This window comes from Salvelinus namaycush, chromosome 1, assembly GCF_016432855.1.
Source record: "Salvelinus namaycush isolate Seneca chromosome 1, SaNama_1.0, whole genome shotgun sequence".
NCBI classification, from domain to species: Eukaryota; Metazoa; Chordata; class Actinopteri; order Salmoniformes; family Salmonidae; genus Salvelinus; species Salvelinus namaycush.
Genome location: NC_052307.1, coordinates 65,246,608 through 65,265,094, shown reverse-complemented (window position 1 = coordinate 65,265,094; position 18,487 = coordinate 65,246,608). Strand labels below are relative to the sequence as shown.

Sequence of the window (18,487 nt, the reverse complement as noted above, 5' to 3'; positions counted from 1 at the left end):
TCTCACCTCATTTGCTCACATTGTATATAGACTTATTTTTCTACTGTATTATTGACTGTATGTTTTGTTTATTCCATGTGTAACTCTGTGTTGTTGTATGTGTCGAATTGCTATGCTTTATCTTGGCCAGGTTGCAGTTGCAAATGAGAACTTGTTCTCAACTAGCCTACCTGGTTAAATAAAGGTGAAATACATTTTTTTTTTTTTTACTCATGAGCTTAGTTCAACTGTCACACCCCATCAGAACCCAAAGTACAAGCTTGTTTTACTCCAACGTTTGTAAACAAAGTAAATGTAAACAAACACTATATAACCTCAAAACATGGTTAAAACTATAATTTTGATATCATGGATTGTCAGTCCTTGCATCCATAGCGCCATCTATGAATCTGAGATCAGTTATATTTCTCCAGGCCCATCCCTCAGATTATCACCCTACCAGGGGCGGGTAGGACGCTATATTATTGTTTCTACTGCTGATTGACGTTAAAACAGGTATTGGAATTTAAAAAAAAATATATATATATATTTTTTAATTTAACCTTTTTTTAACTAGGCAAGTCACTTAAGAACAAATTCGTATTTACAATGACGGCCTATCCATCATTGATGGAAACATAACTGTAAAAATGGTATTAATATAATAACTAATACTTTTGTTTGCATGCCATGCATTACAATATTTCTGAATTAACATTTACCATTAGGTCGATTACCTATTACCTTTCATGATACTGGTGCGTGCTGTTTTATATGTAACGACATGCACACGTTATTGGAATAAAAGTGTACAGACATGTTGTAATTTCAGGGTAACACATCGACAGATAAATTATAGTAACTAGCTACTTTACTGAGTTGTCTTTCACTTTCTTCCAGTGTAAATTACTGCTCAGTCTGTCAAAGTCGCCAGTTTTTTTTCTTGATTTCATGAAGTGCAACGTGGCATACCAATGTGTGTATGTCTTTGACAATGTCAATGATGCAACTTAAACTATTTTTGTATCTGAAAACAAGCAATTATATTCGTAAGACCATATCTATTTCGTTAGCTAGCTTGCTTCATTTACATGTAACGTAGCATTTAACTCGCTGTCAGTCATTCGAACTAGCTGGTTGGACGCCGCACTGCTGCAGGCAGACTGCTTCTCCTCGAACGCGGAGGTGAAAGCGTTGCTGAGAGCCCATTGGCTATCGAACGGCCAATGGCGTGGGTCTTGATGGCTTGGGCGCTTCCCCCCCTCCTCGAAACCAGTCCGGGCGTTGCTCAGATGGGCGTGACTGGAATTGTGTCTCTCGGACAACACTGCGCAGACGCATCAGGACAACTTCGTGAAGAAAGACGGATGCTGGGCGAACGCGGATGCCCAAAGTGAACCTCGAAAAGTCAACTGTGGACAGAATACAGAAGTGTGAATAAATTGAGTCTTGCTCTGATACCATGAACTTTTGACCTGAATGTGAATGGTGAGTCTCGCTGCCACAGATTAAACGACCACCGGGAGTCTGACCGAGGCGGGGGACGTCATCACGTCAGTAGGTACACGGCATAGCCTCCTAACAATCCGCGGAGCAAAAGTCATCGAGCTAGACGAAGGTACTCTAGCTGACCACCAAAATATATCCTAGTCACAAGAGTGGTTATAAAGATCATCGATTTTCAAAATCCTTATCCAGGACCCCTGGGCTTCTGCCTCCCCAGCCACTGGTTAGGTAATGTTAGCTAGTAAGCTAACCTATCTATACTCAACAAAAATAAACGCAACAATTAACGATTTTACCGAGTTACAGTTCATATAAGGAAAATCTATTGAAATAATTTAGGACTTAACCTATTAATTTCACTTGACTGGGGATACAGATATGCATCCGTTGGTCACAGAACTTAAAGAAAAAGGTAGGAGCGTGAATCAGAAAACCAGTCAGTATTTGGTGTGACCACCATTTCCCTCATGCAGCAAGATACATCACCTTCACATAGAGTTGATGAGGCTGGGGATTGTGGAATGTTGTCCCACTCTTCAATTGCTGTGCGAAGTTGCTGATATTGTCGGGAACTGGAACACGCTGTCATACACATCGATCCAGAGAATCCCAAATGTGCTCAATGACTGACATGTCTGGTGAGTATTTAGGCCATGGAAGAATTGGGACATTTTCAGCTTCCAGGAATTGTGCATAGATCCTTGCCATTATCATGCTAAAACATGAGATGATGTCGGCAGATGAATAGCAGGACAATAGGCCTAAGGATCCTGTCACAGTATCTCTGTGCATTCAAATTGCTATCGATAAAATGCTATTGTGTTTGTTGTCCGTAGCCTATTCTTGCCCATACCATAACCCCACCATGGGGCACTGTGTTTACAACGTTGACATCAGCAAACCGCTTGCCCACACAACACCTCTGCGGTTGTGAGGCTGGTTGGACATACTGCCAAATTCTCTAAAATGACATTTGAGTCAGCTTATGGTAGAGAAATGAGCTTTCAATTCTCTGGCAACAGTTCTGGTGGACATTCCTGCAGTCAGCATGCCAATTGCACGCTCCCTCAACTTGTGGCATTGTTATGACAACTGCACATTTTAGTGGCCTTTTATTGTCCCCAGCACACGGTGCACCTGTGTAATAATCATGTCTAATCAGCTTCTTGATATGCCACACCTGTCAGGTGGATGGATTATCTTGGAAAAGGAGAAATCCTCACTAACAGGGATTTAAACAAATTTGTGCCCAAAATTTGAGAGAAATAAGCTTTTCCCAAAATTTGAGAGAAATAAGCTTTTTGTGTGGATGAAAGATTTCTGGGATGTTTTTTTATTTCAGCTCATGAAACATGGGACCAACACTTACAGGTTGCATTTATATTTTTGTTCAGTCTAGATGTGGTTCTGCCTAGCCCTAGATCATGACTCTTAGTTCCATTACACATTGTACGAAGGCGTCTTCTGTAGGGGGGAGTTTTGATAAGATCCCCGCACTCGGTCTGAACATTAACATGCATCGCATTCGGTAAGGTTTTGGAAGCATATGGACCTCATTTTTCATATCGGCGAGAAATACTTTTCAGAAAACAAAAGGTTACATTTATACACACCTTGATAGGGTTAGTGCTCCCACACTGCCATATCTCAATGTTACAGCACTTGTTTACGGAAAACAGACTGAAGACAAAGGCGACCACCTATGCTAATTAGCAATCTCACATGCTCCGAACACTTGTGTGTAAACAACTTGACATGTAGTTTGGTAGAATGGAAGCACCCATAGCTGTATGGAACTGTACAAAACTGCTACAGTAAGTGTATCTTCTTTATCTGAAGGATTGTTTCTCGCTGATGAGAGAAGGGCCATATCACAAGCGATGATTTGACGTTTCCAAACGTTTAAACACAGCATCGGGGTTGAAGTTCACACAAGGCAGACGGGGAAAGCTGACGGCTGAGAACTGTAGGGAGTTTGAGAGCTATGGTTCTGCTTATGTCACACATGCATAAGTAGCAGTCTTTGCTGTTCTGTAGTGTAAACTACTTGGTTATCAGCCATAGAACCATAGGTATGAATATCAAATAGTTTTAGAGAATAAGTTTCAACTAACCTGGCATTGACGACACTATCCTTATTCTCGATTCGGCCAAACATGTATCTTCTAAAATGTCCAGTTGCAGGTGGTGCGTTTTGAATTTCGAAAATTCTCCATTGTTAAAATGAATAAATGTTTTTCTTCAACAATGTGTACGGCGCCATCTTGTCTATTTCAAATCTTCTCTCACTGATCGAGACATGAGTGTCATTGTGACATGCAACACTTTGGGGTGGACCCATCTATCTCAATCAATACCAGGTTAGTTGAAAAACCTCTGGGAACATTTTTTATAGGCAAACCTGTAACTCGCAGTAATGGATACCAAAAATCTTTGTAAGACCAGATGTGATTTAACCAATCTGTAGATAGTTGGACAGAGGAGCAGGTAGTCGTAGACATTCAAGATCGTGCAATACATGTAAAAGTAAAACAACGTTTAGTCTCCATTGTACATAATAATAATTCTAAAACATTTTCTGTGTTGCCAGGCAATAGCATACAGCAGACACTACCATTGTGAGAGAAGAGTGGTGGTAGTAGGACAACGTTGGGATGCTTGCGTGTCTGTGTGGTGCAGACCAAACATACAGTGAAGAGGAGTGGCAGCAATGTTGCCTGGTGTTGGTGTGTTTGGCACAGGGAGTACGGCACGGATGCTAGTTCCATTGCTACGGGGGGAAGGGTTTGAGGTACGTGCGCTCTGGGGGAGGAGCGAGGAGGAGGCACGATCCCTGGCGCAGGAGCTGGGCATTCCGTTTCACACCAGCCAATCAGACGATGTCTTATTGCACCCTGATGTTGACCTGGTCTGCATCTACATCTCACCCCCACTCACACGGCAGATTGCCGTCAAAGCTCTGGGTAAGACAACACAAATGCACGCACGCACGCTTGTACACACACACACACACACACACACACACACACACACAGTTGGGTTCTATGGTGTCCAGCCCCACCCAGGAGTGTGGCAGACTGGGGCTCTTTCCTGCTCCTGCCCCGTGGGAGAGTGTGGGTAATCACAGTAACAATCCCAGTGTTTACACCACAAACGTTGGCACAATGCCTACACAACACTCAGCAAACACAAAATACTCTTATTGTGCTTTCATAGCACACAAGTAATTGACGAGGCCGTAGGGAAGCAATGCTTCCGCAAACTTACATAAACAGTACAGTCTCTGAACACTGATACTGGCTGCATTCCTCTCCTAATCTGTCTGGACTCATACCTCGCATACCTCTTCCCCCCCCCATCTCTCTCCCTCTCCATGGCCGAGGCTCTTTCACTGTATTCTGATTGATTTACAATAGTTGCCAATAAGCTTTAACTGAATCGTGAGTTTTGAGGCACTAGTAGGTTATGTCAGAGGAGGTGAATTGACTGTCTTATCTGGGTGAATTCCTGAGTGTTGACCTTAGCTTCCTGCTTTAGTTCCTGCTTCCTGAGAGTGTCTCCACCAACCGGCAGGTCCCTCCCTGCTCTGGGGGAGGGACGTGCTCTTTGTGTGTATGTGTGTGCGCGGCAGAGGGGTCTGGACAGTATGTTCTTCCTCCTTCTGTGTCGGTCGATTGTTGGAACCCCTTAGTTGGGTGGGGCTTTAAGGTCAGGGATGAGGTTATATTTGCATATAGACACACACACAGTTAATAAATAGTGCCACAACCTACATACACACATGGTGGTTGTTGAAGCATAGAGGTACTTTCAGGAACATCTCTCTCTTTCTCTCTCAGGGATAGGTAAGAATGTGGTATGTGAGAAGGCTGCTACCGCTGTGGACGCGTTCAAGATGGTGACTGCGGCGCGGTACTACCCCCAGTTGCTGAGCATTGTGGGTAATGCTCTGCGCTTCCTCCCAGCATTCGTAGCAATGCGGCAGCTGCTGGCAGAGGGATACGTGGGTGAGCTGCAGGTGTGTGACGCCCGTGTCTATGGCCCCAGTCTGCTCGATCAATCATACGGCTGGACCTGCGAGGAGCTGATGGGGGGTGGCGGGCTCCACACAGTTGGCTCTACCCTCGTGGACCTGCTGAGTCACCTGACGGGAGCACGGGCGATACGGGTGCATGGCCTTCTCCGGACGTTTGTGCGGCAGAATGGAGCGATTCGCGGGATCCGCCGCGTCACCAGTGATGACTTCTGTTTCTTCCAGATGCTGATGGGAGGTTCTGGACGAGGGACTGGGACTGGGTCAGGAGTGTGCTGCACTGTGACTCTGAACTTCAACATGCCGGGGGCCTTTGTCCACGAGGTGATGGTTGTTGGGTCAGCAGGGAGGCTGATTGCCAGGGGGACAGAGCTGTATGGGCAGCGAAATGGAGGGAACGGGGAGGAGCTGCTGCTAGGGGACAGTGAAGGGACAGGACAAGAGGTCAAGGATGTCCCCCTGCCACACCTGCGGGGGCTAGGCTCCATGGTTAAGGCTCTAAAAGATGCTTTCCAGGCACAGGAAGAGCGTCGGTCGTGGGTGCGGGGGCCAGTTGCCATGGCGTCGACGTTTGAGGATGGGCTGTACGTGCAGACGGTGGTGGAGGCAGTGAAACGGTCAAGCCGCAGCGGAGAGTGGGAAAGTGTGGAGGTCATGACACAGGAACCAGATCCCAACCAAAACCTCTGTGAGGCGCTGCAGAGAAACAAGAACTGAATACTCGTTTATATATACACACACTAATATAAATGACCTTCAGACAGCCTCTATGGCCTGTCCTGAGGAGACTGTCCCCTATCAACCACTACCCTGTGTCTGGCGTCCTCTTCCGTGCATCAGGGCCACACTCAAAGCCACAGCATCCTGTCCTGCAAGAACCCACAGCCAGGCAGACTGGTGGGCACACCTTCTACTTGATGTGAACTCTTCTTCTCAGCAGAGTTTGTGTGTGCATGCCTGTGTGCGTTTTTAAAATTTTCCAGCCAATCCGACCCTAGTTCCCCTTACCCACACACATTCCTGTCAAATCAGTGAACACCTTGAAGGAGGAAGTGTTAAGTATTCAGACTACAGTTTCTCACTGTGCCTCACTACTTCTGCTGATGTAAGAAATGTTTGGAGTTGTTTACATATGTCACAGATGAAATGTAGGATTATCTCTTATACATGTGTATTATACACAAACTGTTACTTTTAAAGAGTAATTTACTAACTCAAGAATTTCATAACAAATCTAACTTTACTAGTTCTCGTAGAGTTTACAAGAAGATGCGTATCAGACTGCCATCACAGCAGAGTTACTCATATGCAACCGCCCTTGACTTTCAGTTATTATTTGATATATGTTTTTGTATATTTTATTATATTGATTGTTGATCCCATGTTCCATATCAGCATCTCCTGCACTGCTAAAATGCTACTACAACCTCTGTGCTGTGTACAAGCCTGTGAATAGAATGTGTCTGACTATATGGTGGAAAGACTACTGTATTTATTTCATTTTTACTTTTGCGTTTTACTAAGAAAAGGCTATGTTTTTTATTTAAGTAGTATGTGTTCAGGAAGTGGAAATTAGTCTAAGCTATAAGAAGTTTGTTAATGGATATTTATATTTTGTGTTTTAAGTTATCATTTCAGTTTTACTTGGTGTTATCACTGTTACACACAATACCTGTGATTTTGTTTTCAGTGGGGGGGACAGAGGCTGTGAAAACATACTGTGCACTCGTGTTACTTCCCAAGTTAATAAATATCTCAGTCTTATTGCTGCCTCCGTGCGTGTTTAATTTACTCAGAAGTGAGGATTATCAAAAATTACTGATAAAATGTAAATGTCTTCCAGTAGTGTAAAGTAATCCATATAACACAATGTTAATTGAATGATGGCGCCAATCTTCCCCTAGGAATTGGGGTCTCATTCAAATGTTGGATGTACAATTAGACCGACCAAAAGAGCACTGCATCACAATGTTGCTAATTTAGACGAGATGGGGGTTTCAATACTCTGCTGCAGGCTTTCGATGAAGACTGCAAATACGATAGGTGGAAGCAAAACGCCTGTTAGTGTCATTTTCCAGCATTCAAGCAACTCGCAACCACTTAGGTACCATGCATACGCTACACGATTTTGTCATGTTCTGCCGTTCCAGACATTTTCATGATGGGGTAAATTCCTCTGAATTTGGCCTAGGATCATATGAACTTGGGCAAGGATCAGAACATCCGGGACTCGTGTAGTTTGAGCGGGTCAAGGACTCACCGATGACGGTTGTTCTGTTCGCCAGACCCCTGTCAGATGTCCCGAAAATGTGACATGTCAGCAATTTCGGTTGTGCATTTTGTTGCATAAGCAGTGCTATGACGCGATTGCTGCCAATTTTCAGCATGTGACACCAAAGACAAAGTATGAAGATAAAACTAAAACTGCTTTTCCAATAGAAATCCCTGATCACACGTAGGCGACGTTGGCTAGCTAAGCGCATGTGCACAAATACATAATCGGGTCTAACAGTCGACTCCCAGTGACTTTATTTAGAACGTTTCAGAAATTCCGTGACCCGGAAGTACCTTTATAGTGTTGCTGACGAGACGTCTACTAGTTACCACAACCACAAAGTCAAAGGGGCTATATCGTACAGATTTATGAAAATTAAAATGTGGTCTTCATTTAAGGTTAGGCATAAGGTTAGCAGTTTACTTAAGGTTAGGTTTAAAACCGCATTTTAATAATATATATTCTAGAAATAGGCTAGCTTTATTTTTTATAGGCTAGCTTTATGACATTGAGGCTGTGGTAACTAGTGACGACACGTTTATGGGAAGATGGCGCCTAGAAAGCGAAGTGTCGTTTGGTCTTTTTTCAGAGCCGTAGATGAGAAGAAAGTGACTTGTCTGCTGTGTTTGGAGACCGTCCTTCATTGCGGCCACACCACGAACATGCTAAGGCATTTGCGTAGCAAACACCTGAACGAGTATAGTAGCGCGGCAGCATCAAAAGATATGCGGTCTGTGGTGGCGGACGACAACAGTCAACCAATGATGATTAACAGTGAAGACTACTGTGATGGTAACGTTATGATTTGATATTATGTGGAGACGTTATCATACTCGAATATCAGGTAATGCGAATGTAAAGTGTATCAAACTTTCATTCGTCAACCCACGCTTGATGCACAGACGGTGTTTAGTTATTCCGTCGAAAATGTTTCCATTGTGTTAGCCCAGATGCTAACTCAACTAGCTAGCACACATTTGTACCCATACTAGGCCGGGCTAGCTATGTTAACGTCCCCCGTATCCAAGTATGAGTCTCGGGTCACAGTGAAAATACTAGGTACAAAGTTTGGTTGACTGCCTAATGTGTGTATTTTTGACCCCAGATGCTTAGATGTTTTTGATCATAGCCTAAAGGCAGTATTTACCCTATTTAATTTAGCAGCGGTGGGTAATTGTTGCCACTTGTCGTCAACTCAATGACTGGGCGTCTATGGGAAGACCTAGTATGATAGCTGAGCCAGTCACACTTCATATAAAATGAATGGAATGCTACTTACCAACTAACGTTAACTATATTATGATGCACACACAATGCTGACTGCTTCTACCAAAAGCTAGCTAGCTTGTAACGTTAGTAGCTATGCTGTCTGTGTCCCGAATCAGCTGACCCAACGTTACAATGTAATGATCGTGGAGAAACATGCTGATTTACGAACTGACTTGTGATAACATTCTTTCTTTTGGGGCAGGATGTCTACAACTTTAGGGTAATTAAACAAGCCAAGCAGTGTTGCCAGGTCTAGTAAAAATGTCTAACCCAATGACCTCTGAAAACCCGCCCGCAAGGTCTGATAACTAGCCCTAAAATTTTGTTTTGCAGCCTCAGAGTTGCCACATGTATCTATGAAAGCCTTTTTCCATAACTTCGAGCGAATTTAGGAATATCTACGTATTTTTTTACGAAGTGAGTTAAGAACCAAAATTCAGTTTTCCATTAAAATAATAATTCTTCCAAGTATAAGAATGTTGCAAGAGAACATACATAAATCGCCTCCAGATTATTTTCCATCAATGGATGTCGTTTTAAATTGTTTTGACTGCTATGATTAAACAAGGCCCTAGGAGGTGTGGTATATGGCCAGTATACCACGGCTAAGTGCTGTTCTTTGGCCATAGCCCTTAGCCGTGGTATATTGGCCATATACCACAAACCCTTGAGGAGCCTGATTGCTATGTAAACAAACAAAATAATTGGGGTCATTCCCATGGTACAGTCTGATATACCATGGCTTTCAACCAATCAGCATTCAGGGCTCAAACACTATAGGTATGCATGTGCATAACTATAGATAAATCTGACAGGAGAATTTGAGTGATGAAAGTTGGACAGAGGATCTGAATCTCTGTGCAAGAAACACTTGGATGAACTTCAAAAAACGAATGTTAGTCTATTTTCTAGCAATTGTGCCTTCATTATGTGCCATATGTTAAGGCTACAAACCGTTATAAATGGCCTATTTGCGAGATTGACGTATTTAAATCGGCATAGGCTACTGAAAAATCTGCGTTTATGATTGCAATTCAACTTTTCCATGGTTTGCTGAGCTAGTTGCAGGTAGCCTATAGCCCCTGAAAGGCCAAAATCTAATTTCAGGGAAAAGTCCACAATGAAATGTGGAGAATGATACATTCGCAATAGAGCTGTGACCATGATCACAACTGATAACTTCCTTTTTAAATTAACATGGCCATTAAGAATTGCATAACACAAGGCTACAACAACAAACGGAGCAATAAGCTATTTATTAAATCATTGTGAACTTTCCCCCATAGCACGCGAGGGAGTTCCATAATTTCCATTTCGAATGTCCACTCGCGCAGTGCTCGAGACCCAAGAACTGAGCATGCGTAAAACCCTTCGCTTGATATGGTTTTCCATAAGCAAAGTCGACATTAGAATGCAGTTCATCTAATACGCTCTTATAGCGCCTAAAGTTGTTTTCCTGTGCTTTGTTACCATTATTTATTGATGCGCATCAGTTCTAGCGCGTTAATGTTTTATGGAATAAGGGTTGGAAATGGGTGTCTCCATAATGACAATCTAAATAGGCTACTTACAACTGGTAAAAAGTTGTCACGAAGTGCACGATTGCTGCTCTGTCTCCTCGAACTCAGGCTTCGCTGCAGTAGCGCTCAGTCTCAACACACATACCCCCCTCCGGCCCGATGTCTCTCCAACAGGCGGAGACAATATCGCACTTGCATAAAAGCAGATTGACAGTTTGCGTTTCACTAGCCAATCAACACAGGTCTGTGAGCGCTGGCGCGGTGAACGTTTTGGGTGGTCAAGAGTGTGAAACAGAATGGGGGGGGTGTTTCATACATATTTTATTAGGCTACATATAACCTACCATTTGTATTTTATATTATCTTTGCTTAAGCAATCTGGCCTACGGCATTACCCCAAGTTCTTGTTTCAAAAACGTCTAATCAGTGCTTCAGAACCAAGTCTTGAGTGTTGATCAATGACCAGTCATCGTTGTCGCGCAATGGCGGGCGCACATAAATATCCAGATTAGTGTCCAGAAAGCGCTTGTTTATTTTTCGCAAGCGTTGAACCACTCCATTTTGGGGGTCGCGGATCAAACCTTTTGAGAACCACTTAGCTAGCGAAGAGTGCTGATTTGCTGTAGGTCTACAAGTAAAGGATCAGGTGCAGCGCAAACTTAAAATTGTAGGGAGGGGAGTGCCATAAATACACTGCTCAAAAAAATAAAGGGAACACTTAAACAACACAATGTAACTCCAAGTCAATCACACTTCTGTGAAATCAAACTGTCCACTTAGGAAGCAACACTGATTGACAATAAATTTCACATGCTGTTGTGCAAATGGAATAGACAAAAGGTGGAAATTATAGGCAATTAGCAAGACACCCCCAAAAAAGGAGTGATTCTGCAGGTGGTGATCACAGACCACTTCTCAGTTCCTATGCTTCCTGGCTGATGTTTTGGTCACTTTTGAATGCTGGCGGTGCTCTCACTCTAGTGGTAGCATGAGACGGAGTCTACAACCCACACAAGTGGCTCAGGTAGTGCAGTTCATCCAGGATGGCACATCAATGCGAGCTGTGGCAAAAAGGTTTGCTGTGTCTGTCAGCGTAGTGTCCAGAGCATGGAGGCGCTACCAGGAGACAGGCCAGTACATCAGGAGACGTGGAGGAGGCCGTAGGAGGGCAACAACCCAGCAGCAGGACCGCTACCTCCGCCTTTGTGCAAGGAGGTGCACTGCCAGCGCCCTGCAAAATGACCTCCAGCAGGCCACAAATGTGCATGTGTCTGCTCAAACGGTCAGAAACAGACTCCATGAGGGTGGTATGAGGGCCCGACGTCCACAGGTGGGGGTTGTGCTTACAGCCCAACACCGTGCAGGACGTTTGGCATTTGCCAGAGAACACCAAGATTGGCAAATTCGCCACTGGCGCCCTGTGCTCTTCACAGATGAAAGCAGGTTCACACTGAGCACATGAGCACATGTGACAGACGTGACAGAGTCTGGAGACGCCGTGGAGAACGTTCTGCTGCCTGCAACATCCTCCAACATGACCGGTTTGGCGGTGGGTCAGTCATGGTGTGGGGTGGCATTTCTTTGTGGGGCCGCACAGCCCTCCATGTGCTCGCCAGAGGTAGCCTGACTGCCATTAGGTACCGAGATGAGATCCTCAGACCCCTTGTGAGACCATATGCTGACACATGCACATTTGTGGCCTGCTGGAGGTCATTTTGCAGGGCTCTGGCAGTGCACCTCCTTGCACAAAGGCGGAGGTAGCGGTCCTGCTGCTGGGTTGTTGCCCTCCTACGGCCTCCTCCACGTCTCCTGATGTACTGGCCTGTCTCCTGGTAGCGCCTCCATGCTCTGGACACTACGCTGACAGACACACCAAACCTTTTTGCCACAGCTCGCATTGATGTTCCATCCTGGATGAACTGCACTACCTGAGCCACTTGTGTGGGTTGTAGACTCCATCTCATGCTACCACTAGAGTGAGAGCACCGCCAGCATTCAAAAGTGACCAAAACATCAGCCAGGAAGCAGGAACTGAGAAGTGGTCTGTGATCACCACCTGCAGAATCACTCCTTTTTTGGGGGTGTCTTGCTAATTGCCTATAATTTCCACCTTTTGTCTATTCCATTTGCACAACAGCATGTGAAATTTATTGTCAATCAGTGTTGCTTCCTAAGTGGACAGTTTGATTTCACAGAAGTATGATTGACTTGGAGTTACATTGTGTTGTTTAAGTGTTCCCTTTATTTTTTTGAGCAGTGTATATATGCAGCACCAAAAATTGTTTGATGATCAAGAATGTTACCTGTTAACTAGCAATGGGCGTCAAGCAACAATTACTACCATAGGCCTACTGGTCTTTTGGAATGTCAAAATTGCTTGAAATTGATAATTTACTTATGGATTTTTTTTACATTAATTATTACGTCATCAAAATGTGTTGTAGACAAAACAACAGAAAGGGCTGTCTGGTGCCTCAATAAATATTTGTACACTCTAGAAAAAAAGATGCTATCTCATACCTTAAAGGGTTATTCTGCTGTCCCCATAGGAGTACCCTGAATAACCATTTTTGGTTCCAGGTAGAACCTCCATGTAAAACTGTTTCAACAGTTAGGTTCTACGTGGAACCCAAATGGGTTCTCTTATGGGGACACCTGAAGAACAGTTTTTTTCCCATCTAAGTGTGTAGTTGAACAAGTCATTGCATGTAGGGTGTATATATATATTTTTAAAAATGTGATCGACTTGCTCATAGAATGCACGACTTGGACTTGACTGACCCATTCTACTTGAGACTCAGACCTAAATAATAATGCCAAATCATTTACATAAGTATTCACACCCCTAATTCACGACTTTGCAGAAGCACCTTTGACAGAAATTACAGCTGTGAGTCTTTCTGGGTAAATCTTTTAAGAGCTTTCCACACCTCAGTTGTGCTATATTTGCCCATTTTATTATTTTCACATTTTTTCAAGCTCTGTCAAATTGGTTGTTGATCATTGCTAGACAACCAGGTCTTGCCATACAGTTTCAGGTAGATTTAAGTCAACTGTAACTCAGCCACTCTGGAACATTCACTGGCTTCTTGGTAAGCAACTCCAGTGTAGATTTGGCCTTGGGTTTTAGGTTATTGTCCTGTTGAAATGTGAATTCATCTCTGTGTCTTGTTGAAAGCAGACTGAACCAGGATTTCCTCTAGCATTTTGCCTATACTTAGCGCCATTCTGTTTTTTATTTATTAGTTTTTTACTCCCCAGTCCTTAACAATTACAAGCATACCCAAAACATGATGCAGACACCACTATGCTTGAAAATATTGAGTGGTACTCAGTAATGTATTGGATTTGCCCCAAACATACCACTTTGTATTAAGGACAAAAAGTTAAAAGCTATGCCACATTTTTTGCAGTATTACTTTACTGCCTTGTTGCAAACAGGATGCATGTTTTGGAATAGTTTTATACTGTACAGGCTTCCTTTTCCCCTTTGTCAATTAGGTTAGTATTGTGGAGTAACTACAATGTTGTTGATCCATCCTCAGTTTCCTCCTATCACAGCCATTAATCGTTGTAAGTGTTTTAAGGTCACCTTTGGCCTCATGGTGAAATCCCAGAATAGTTACCTTCCTCCCCGGAAAATTTGTTAGGAAGGACGCCTGTATCTTTGTAGTGACTGGGTGTATTGGTACACCATCCAAAGTGAAATTAATAACTTCATCATGCTCAAAGGGCTGTTCAATGTCTGCTTTTACATTGTTTACCCATCTACCAATAGGTGCCCTTCTTTATGAGTCATTGGACAACCTCTTTTGTGGTTGAATCTGTTTGAAATTCACTGCTCGACTGATGGACTTCACAGTAGTCTGTATGTGTGAGGTAGTCATTCAAAAATAATGTTAAACACTATATTATTTCAACTTTATTATGTGACTTGTTAAGCACATTTTCATTCATCAACTTATTTAGGCTTGCAATAAGAGGGGTTGAATACTTATTGACTCAATACATTTCAGCTATTATTTTTTATTTGTAAAAACGTAATTCCACTTTGATATTATGGGGTATTGTGTGTAGGCCAGTGACCAAAAAAATCTACATTTACTAACTCAACAACATTTTGAAAAAGTCAATGGGTGTGAACTTTCTCAAGGCACCATATGTAAAATACACTACATGACCAAAAGTATATGGACACCTACTTGTCGAACATATCTTCCGAAATCATGGGCATTAATATGTAGTTGGTCCCCCCCCTTTGCTGCCACAACAGCCTCCACTCTTCTGGGAAGGCTTTCCACTAGATGTTGGAACATTGCTGCGGGGACTTGCTTCCATTCAGCCACAAGCATTAGTGAGGTCGGGCACTAATGTTGGACGACTAGGCTTTGCTCGCAGTTGGCGTTTTAATTCAATGGGATTGAGGTCAAGGCTCTGTGCAGGCCAGTCAAGTTCTTCCACACTGATCTCAACAAACCATTTCTGTATGGACCTCGTTTTGTGCATGGGGGCATTGTCATGCTGAAACAGGAAAGGGCCTTCCCCAAACTGTTGCCACAAAGTTGGAAGCACAGAATCGTCTAGAATGTCATTGTATGCTGTTGCGTTAAGATTTCCCTTCAGTGGAACTAAGGGGCCTAGCCTGACCCATTAAAAAAACAGCCCCAGACCATTATTCCTTCTCCACCAAATTGTACAGTTGGCACTATGCATTGTGGCAGGTAGCGTTCTCCTGGCATCCGCCAAACCAATATTAGTCCGTTGGACTGCCAGATGGTTAAGTATGGTTCATCACTCCAGAGAAAGTGTTTCCACTGGTCTAGAGTTTCGATGACGGTGAGCTTACACCACTCCAGCCGATGCTTGGCATTGCACATGGTGATCTTTGGCCATGGAAACCCATTTCATAAAGCTCCAGACGAACAGTTCTTGTGCTGACGTTGCTTCCAGAGGCAGTTTGGAACTCGGTAGTGAGTGTTGCAACCTAGGACAGATGATTTTTATGAGCTACGTGCTTCAGCACTCGGCGGTCCCGTTCTGTGAGCTTGTGAGGCCTATCATTTCGTGGCTGAGCTGTTGTTTCACCTAAATGTTTCCACTTCACAATCACAGCACTTATAGCTCTAGCAGGGCAGAAATTTGATGAGGTGACTTGTTGGAAAGGTGGCATCTTATGACGGTGCCCCGTTGAAAGTCAATGAGCTCTTCAGTAAGGCCATTCTACTGCCCATGTTTGTCTATGGAGATTGCATGGCTGTGTGCTCAATTTTATATACCTGTCAGCAAATAGCTGAATCCACTAATTTGAAGACCATGAATCCACATACTTTTGGCCGTGTAGCTGTAAGATAAGTTGGCTAGCAACACATTTTAGGTGAATGGTTAAGTCAGACAGTCCTCAGTGGAGTAACTTTTTTTTTTATAAATATTTTTTTTGCTGGTACATTTGTCTCAGTGGAGGTAGCACTAGAGGAGCAGCCCCCAGAGCAGGCAGCCTCGGTGAGTGACGCAGACATCGCAAGCGCCATCAACGGCATCCTGAAGGCAGCAGAGGATCACGCTGTGGTCAGAGACACCGGGGCTGTGATTGTGCGCCAGGTCAGTGCAGGGGCCACACCATCTGGCCGGAAGTGGAGCTCCGTGTGGACGCACTACGAGCGGTTGGAGGAGCAGAACCGCGCGCTTTGTCTGATCTGCAATGAGAAGATCCAGCACCAGAGCAGCACCAGCAACCTGCTGCGCCACCTCTCCAAGAGACATCCAGAGGCATTTGCTCGCCTGGAGGGCCACATCAAGAAACAGAAGACCAACGTCGTCCAGAAAACATTGCGTAGAGACGGCGACCCAGGCCCAAAACACACCAACCTGTCAAGGAGAATTGGAGGGGTTGCACTGAAACAAAGCCCAGGGAAATTTCCAGGTAGGTCTGATGACTGTATATATGTGTGCGTATCGGTGTTGCTCAAATTGATCCCAAAATACTGTATTATTCTGTATTCGAAGAACTGATGCTCATACGTATTTTCATAAATGAACACACGTAAGTTAGAGAACCTGAGCTCTTGATTTCATGCTGTCTTTCCTGTGTCCGCTCTCTTTCTCTCACTCTGTAGATGAATTTGATGTGATGGGAGCATGTGAGGGGGAGGTGCGTGTGTTGGAGCGGGAGCGTGAGCTGACGGAGGCCTTGAGGAGGGCTCAGCAGCAGGAGGCACGGGCGCTGGAGCAGCAGAGGGAGCTCCTGGAGACACTACGTCGGGCCAACACCAGAGAGGCATCTGCAGAGAAGGAGGCCCTGGAGACCCTGAGGAGAAGCCAGGAGCAGGAGGCCCGCTCCCTGCAGAGGGAGAGGGAAGACCTGCAGAGAGAGAGAGTGGAGTTGCAGATGGAGAAGGAAAGGATGCAAAGGGAGAGGGAGGAGCTGGAGTGCTTAAGAAGGGACTCTGGGCAAGAGAGGAGTCCAGTGCAGACAGTGGACCGAACCACTGGGTTGTTCCAGGGGGACGTGGTACAGGAACAGGAGGTGACTATGAGGGAAGAGGTTCTTGGTTAGGGGATGTTTCAGTAAGCCAACAGGACAATACTGTAATGTTCAGAAGTTGACCCCCTATCCCATCACCATGCATTCAGACTCCAACTCAAACACCTCTAAAAGGAGGGAGATGGTGGGTGAATGCACTCAGGAGGGGGTTTAGTGATGTAAATACTTTTGTAACTTTTTTTTAATGAAAATAAACCTGTACCATGTCATTAAGTTGTGGAGTTTTTAGTTCAGGAGTATAGTAAGCCTCGTGTACCATTAAATCATTGTACTCTAGAACAAAGTGACACATTTGAGTTAGGAGTATAACATAGTTTGTTTATTATTATACAGTACCAGTCAAAAGTTTGGCTACACCTACTAATTCAAGGGATTTTCTTTATTTTTACTATTTTCTACATTGTAGAATAATAGTGAAGACGTCAAAACTATGAAATAACACATGGAATCATGTAGTAACCAAAAAAGTGTCAAACAAATCAAAATATATTTGAGATTCTTCGAAGTAGCCACCCTTTGCCTTTGACAGCTTTGCACACTCTTGGCATTCTCACAACCAGCTTCACCTGGAATGCTTTTCCAACAGTCTTGAAGGAGTTCCCACATATGCTGTGCACTTGTTGGCTGCTTTTTTTTTCACTCTGCGGTCCAACTCATCCCAAACCATCTCAATTGGGTTGAGATCAGGTGATTGTGGAGGCTAGGTGATCTGATGCAGCACTCCATCACTCTCCTTCTTGGTCAAATAGCCCTAACACAGCCTGGAGGTGTTTTACGTTGTCCTGTTGAAAAACAAATGATAGTCCCACTAAGCGCAAACCAGATGGGATGGCGTATCGCTGCAGAATGCTGTGGTAGCCATGCTGGTTGTGTGCCTTGAATTCTAAATAAATCACTGACAGTGTCACCAGCAAAGCACCATCACACCACTTCCTCCATGCTTCACTGTGGGAACTACACATGCAGAGATAATCCGTTCACCTGCTCTGCAGCTCACAAAGACATGGCAGTTGGAACCAAAAATCTCAAATTTGGACTCATCAGACCAAAGGACAGATTTCAACCGGTCTAATTTCCATTGTGCCTATGTCTTGGCCCAAGCAATTCTCTTCTTATTATTGGTGTCCTTTTAGTAGTGTTTTCTTTGCAGCAATATGACCATGAAGGCCTGATTCACAAAGTTGATGTTGAGATGTGTCTTGTTTACTTGAACTCTGTGAAGCATTTGTTTGGGTTGCAATGTCTTTTTAACATTTTTATTTCACCTTTATTTAACCAGGTAGGCCAGTTGAGAACAAGTTCTCATTTACAACTGTGACCTGGCTAAGATAAAGCAAAGCAGTGCAACAACAACAATCTTACCA

At 44.0% G+C, this 18,487-nt stretch overlaps 2 protein-coding genes across 6 annotated transcripts; both read left to right on the top strand.

Annotated features, from left to right (window-relative positions):
- The first annotated feature begins 1,301 nt into the window (after nt 1–1,301).
- LOC120047555 (glucose-fructose oxidoreductase domain-containing protein 2-like) lies at nt 1,302–7,276 on the top strand. 5 transcript variants are annotated; one of them, XM_038993110.1, is made up of 3 exons: nt 1,302–1,467; nt 4,076–4,448; nt 5,325–7,276. In XM_038993110.1, the coding sequence occupies exons 2-3, from the start codon at nt 4,196–4,198 to the stop codon at nt 6,233–6,235; spliced, it is 1,164 nt and encodes a 387-aa protein (XP_038849038.1). In that variant the 5' UTR covers nt 1,302–1,467; nt 4,076–4,195; the 3' UTR covers nt 6,236–7,276. The 5 variants fall into 5 exon arrangements, with proteins under 5 accessions (XP_038849038.1, XP_038849030.1, XP_038849023.1 ...); XM_038993102.1 differs by having other exon boundaries at nt 1,302–1,536; XM_038993095.1 differs by having other exon boundaries at nt 1,302–1,540.
- Nucleotides 7,277–8,078: 802 nt separating this feature from the next.
- On the top strand, nt 8,079–17,332 carry LOC120047588 (stress response protein NST1-like). Its single transcript, XM_038993128.1, has 3 exons — nt 8,079–8,585; nt 16,038–16,502; nt 16,696–17,332. Exons 1-3 carry the CDS (start codon nt 8,342–8,344, stop codon nt 17,133–17,135), a joined length of 1,149 nt encoding a protein of 382 aa, XP_038849056.1. The 5' UTR covers nt 8,079–8,341; the 3' UTR covers nt 17,136–17,332.
- The last annotated feature ends 1,155 nt before the right edge of the window (nt 17,333–18,487 follow it).

Excerpts from the sequence above, each read along its gene's own strand:
- LOC120047588 (XM_038993128.1), top strand. The coding sequence starts at position 8,342 with ATGGCGCCTAGAAAGCGAAGTGTCGTTTGGTCTTTTTTCAGAGCCGTA. Across the intron at positions 8,586-16,037 it reads CAGTGAAGACTACTGTGATG|TGGAGGTAGCACTAGAGGAG; the intron begins GTAACGTTATGA and ends CATTTGTCTCAG. Across the intron at positions 16,503-16,695 it reads AAGCCCAGGGAAATTTCCAG|ATGAATTTGATGTGATGGGA; the intron begins GTAGGTCTGATG and ends CTCACTCTGTAG.
- LOC120047555 (XM_038993110.1), top strand. The coding sequence starts at position 4,196 with ATGTTGCCTGGTGTTGGTGTGTTTGGCACAGGGAGTACGGCACGGATG. Across the intron at positions 4,449-5,324 it reads GATTGCCGTCAAAGCTCTGG|GGATAGGTAAGAATGTGGTA; the intron begins GTAAGACAACAC and ends TTTCTCTCTCAG.